The 4,053-nt window shown below is 32.5% G+C and overlaps 1 protein-coding gene across 1 annotated transcript; it reads left to right on the top strand.

Annotated features, from left to right (window-relative positions):
• The first annotated feature begins 339 nt into the window (after positions 1 to 339).
• LOC110655006 (glutathione S-transferase L3) lies at positions 340 to 3,575 on the top strand. Its single transcript, XM_021811162.2, has 10 exons — positions 340 to 445; positions 543 to 629; positions 713 to 773; positions 858 to 944; positions 1,453 to 1,551; positions 1,657 to 1,759; positions 1,842 to 1,918; positions 2,085 to 2,192; positions 3,112 to 3,192; positions 3,302 to 3,575. Exons 1-10 carry the CDS (start codon positions 441 to 443, stop codon positions 3,308 to 3,310), a joined length of 717 nt encoding a protein of 238 aa, XP_021666854.2. The 5' UTR covers positions 340 to 440; the 3' UTR covers positions 3,311 to 3,575.
• The last annotated feature ends 478 nt before the right edge of the window (positions 3,576 to 4,053 follow it).

Raw genomic sequence — 4,053 nt, 5'->3', positions numbered from 1 at the left:
TAAGTCGAGCAAAATTAGAGCTGTACAGTGAAAATGATAACTTACCATCACTATTTTATAAAATTAATTATTTTGTTTTTATTTTTAAATTTAATTAAAATATCTTTATATTTTATGAAATTAAACTCTCTAAATTTATTTTACATTTTTATGAAAGAAAACATTAATTCACTTATTTTAACTTTAATCAGGGAATTACTTTACAGATATTAAATAATATAAATATTTAAAATAAAATAATTTAATTATAATAAGAAAATTAAATTTTGTAAAATATAATAATATTTTAATTAATAAAAAATTTGTCATTCCAATCTGGCTTAGATTTCGTCACTGCTGTGCTCATTCATTTTGACGTTGGGCAGTACCATATCACTAACCCTCCCGCGTTGCACAGAAGACACATTTCAGTCTGTAGTCTTCGCTGATCAAAGAAGCAAATGGCGTAAGAATCTCTCATTTTCCTCTTACAATTTTCCTTTTTCTGCAGATTTCTTTCTAATTTCTCTTTCTCTCTCCTTTTTCTTTTGTGGAAATTTAAGTTTATTAGATAAGAGCGTGCCAGAGAATTTGCCTCCGGTGTTGGATGCCACTGCAGACCAACCTCCACTCTTCGACGGAACCACAAGGTCTTCTTTTTTTCTTTTATTAGTTTAATTGAAATCGCATGGAATGATGGAATTGATGATTTGATTTTGGAAATTACTTGAAGGCTGTACACTGCATACACATGTCCATTTGCACAGCGTGTGTGGATCACTAGGAACTATAAGGTTGTTTAATCTTTTCTCTCCTTTGTCTTTCCTGTTTTCCTCCTTCAACTGCTTTTAATTTGTGTGATTTTGAGAGAGTTGCAGGGATTACAAGACAAAATCCACCTTGTTCCTTTAAACCTTCAAAGTAGGCCTTCTTGGTATGGGGAGAAAGTTTACTCTGTTAATAGGGTCAGTGCATATCATGCATTTCCTTTTTTTATCTTCAGAAGCTGGAATTCTTTATGAGATATTTAAATTAAAGAAACTGCGATTTCTTCTTTATTATGCTCTTTGGCTCTTGGGACGCATAAGGCCCATGTTTACTTTGCTTTGGAATGTAATTCTTATGATAGGATCATGGATTCTTTTCTTTTTGGTACCCAGAGAATGCAAATTTCTTTGTGTTTGATTTGCTTGAATTTTGGTGAAAATATGGATGCCATCAAACTATATTTGAACATCCAAAATCTCCAATTCTTTTTCAGAAACAAACCAAACATGCCCTAAAAGATAATTGTCTTGGAATTTCTCATTATTTTTGGACTTCTAAAGCTTCTCTGTCAGTTTAAAATTTTGAGCTATTTCAGTAAACTGCATTGTTTTTCAACTTTATCTACTTTAATTTTTATTAGTATTGATGAGGATAAGAAGCTGTTTAATTTTTCTTCGTTGATATTGAAATATTCCTTGTTTACAGGTGCCAGCTTTGGAACACAATGGCAAAATCATTGGGGAGAGTCTTGATTTGATTAAATACCTTGATAGCAACTTTGAAGGACAATCTCTTCTTCCTGATGTAAGAAGTGCAGAATTTTGTTTGCGTCCATTATGAAAGGCCAATTCTGATTTGTGTATCTTTGTGTGGGGAGTTGGACTAAATTAATGCTGTAAATTGCTGTAGGATCCTGCTAAAAAGGAGTTTGCTGAAGAGTTATTTTCCTATACTGATACATTTAACAAAACTGTGTTTACTTCATTTAAGGGAGATGTGGCAAAAGAAGCTGGTCAGTTGTGGAACTTGCTGTGATTATATGGATAACTTTCTCTGTATAAAATCTGCTAACTAAAGTCATTAACTTGCTTTAGGTTCTGCTTTTAATTACTTGGAAAATGCTCTTCACAAATTTGATGATGGCCCATTCTTGCTTGGCCAATTCAGTTTGGTAAGATGTATTCTCAGTTTGGTGTTGATATTTCTCCACATCTATAATATTACATACGGATTCTCTATTTTGCAATCTGGAAAATAGTGTTGTTATTAAATTATTGTCATAGCACATTATTTTAGTATGCTTCCTTTGACTATGGATAAAATTGTGTGTTCTTCAGGTGGATATAGCCTATATACCATTTGTTGAAAGATTCCAAATCTTCTTGTCAGAGGTATTCAAATATGATATCACTGCAGGCAGGCCTAAACTTGCTGCTTGGATTGAGGTAAGTTATATTTCGGTTCCTATGTAACTCGGCTTTATTCTGTTTAAAAGATACTTATTCCCCTCTCCAATTAGTGCTATAATTAGTGGCAGATCTAGAAAAAAAAATTTTCTGGGGTCAATATATAAGTAAATTAAATAATATATTTGGTGCACTAAAAAATAGTACACTTAATACTCATATAAAAACAGTTCATTAAATTTAAGAAGATAAAATTCATAGTTTGCTCAATATCTATTGATTTCCTATTAGTAGAAATACATTTTCCATTAAGAAAGAGAGTTTAATTCTTAAATTTATGAGAATTCAATTCAATAAATATATAGTAGTAATTTCAGGAAAAAAAAAAATACAAGTCAATTGACCCCTCTTTTCTTGAATTGCATCCATCTCTGGCTATAATTTATAATAATGGCACCTTCAAATCTTCTTCTTCTAGAGGTCTACTGCTTTTCTTAATTTGCTCTCTTCTCTCTTTTTTTTTTTTTTTTTGGGTCAAAATTTGTTCTCTTCTCTCAGTTATCCATTTTCTTCCCCCTTGGTGAGCTTCTCTTTGCATATGCACACAACCACCTTTCTTCTTCCTCCAGTACAAAGGCACCCGTTGGTGAGCTTCTCCTTGCATATGCACGCAACCACCTTTCTTCTTCCTCCAGTACAAAGACATCCGTTATCTGCAACTCAGTGTTCTAGACCTTCTCTATGTTTGAGTTTCATCAAGGCTCATTCTTAGCATCTTCTTGTTGTCCTGAGCTTGTGAACAATCATTTGCTGCTGCACAGCTCAACATTGGAACAAATTTTGAAGTTCTGCTTAATTCTAATATTAAACAAGGATCTTGTAAAAGAGTGAGTGGTTGTTGGGCAAGAGTGCTAATTTGTTGGTTGGTAACTTTTCTTTTCACAAAATCAATGTGCAGGAGATAAACAAGCTTGGGGCTTACAAGCAGACAAAAACAGATCCTAAAGAGCTTGTTGAATTTTACAAGAAGCGAATTCTGGTGAGCTATTAGACCTCATTTTAATATGAACATCAAATTTTAATTATTTGCTTTAAATCATGGTAGTTGTGACAAAAGAATTGACATCTTCAATGTTTTCTCCTTGCAGGGTCAGTAATTGTCTTGCCGGTGTTTGTTTTACGTATAAGACTGAATAAGAGCCTTCATATCTCCTAAGGAATGTCGCTTTGGTTGAATTTTTTTTTCTTTTTTTTGGTGTTATTTTGTTAGGGGTAATATATGCGTGCTTGTTAATATTTGAACTATCAAGTTTGGTCTTAGTTCTGTAAGGATCAAACTCGTGATATTATTGTGTTGATGAATGGTCTACCTATATGTGTGTTGAGTGCATAAATAAAGATGAAAAATCTGCAGTTACTGTATATGTGTTAACTCTTTTTTCCTGTTTCAGTTACTTTAAGGGGAACTATATTAATATTCCATGTTGTTTGTTCAAGATTCTTTCAAGGGTAAGAGCATTGAGAATAAAATTTGTAAGGGTTCCTCCACCTTGACAACTATAGTTAGAGAAACGCTTCTGGTGGTGGCGTGCGCTGAAGTGTACTATAAGCTCTTCAAACTGTTGAATGAAATGGCAACGTGTGATTGTGACCACGTTCAACTCTTTTCTGTAAATATTGGTGTTTGAATTTGTTATACTTTGGAAGTAAAGGGATGATTGCGAACATCTTATTGCATTTTAATTATGACAGAAAGTGTTGTTCATTTATTGGATTAGTATGATTATCATCGTTCCTCTTAACAGGAAAGTAAACAGTAAATGAATCACATCTTAAAGCTATTTAGATTCAATTACATATTATCTGAATTTCTTATATACAAATCAGATTAAATATTCAA

This window comes from Hevea brasiliensis, chromosome 3 (assembly GCF_030052815.1).
Source record: "Hevea brasiliensis isolate MT/VB/25A 57/8 chromosome 3, ASM3005281v1, whole genome shotgun sequence".
Taxonomy (NCBI): Eukaryota; Viridiplantae; Streptophyta; class Magnoliopsida; order Malpighiales; family Euphorbiaceae; genus Hevea; species Hevea brasiliensis.
The sequence above is the reverse complement of the archived record's forward strand: the minus strand, read 5'-3'. Positions and strand labels throughout refer to the sequence as shown.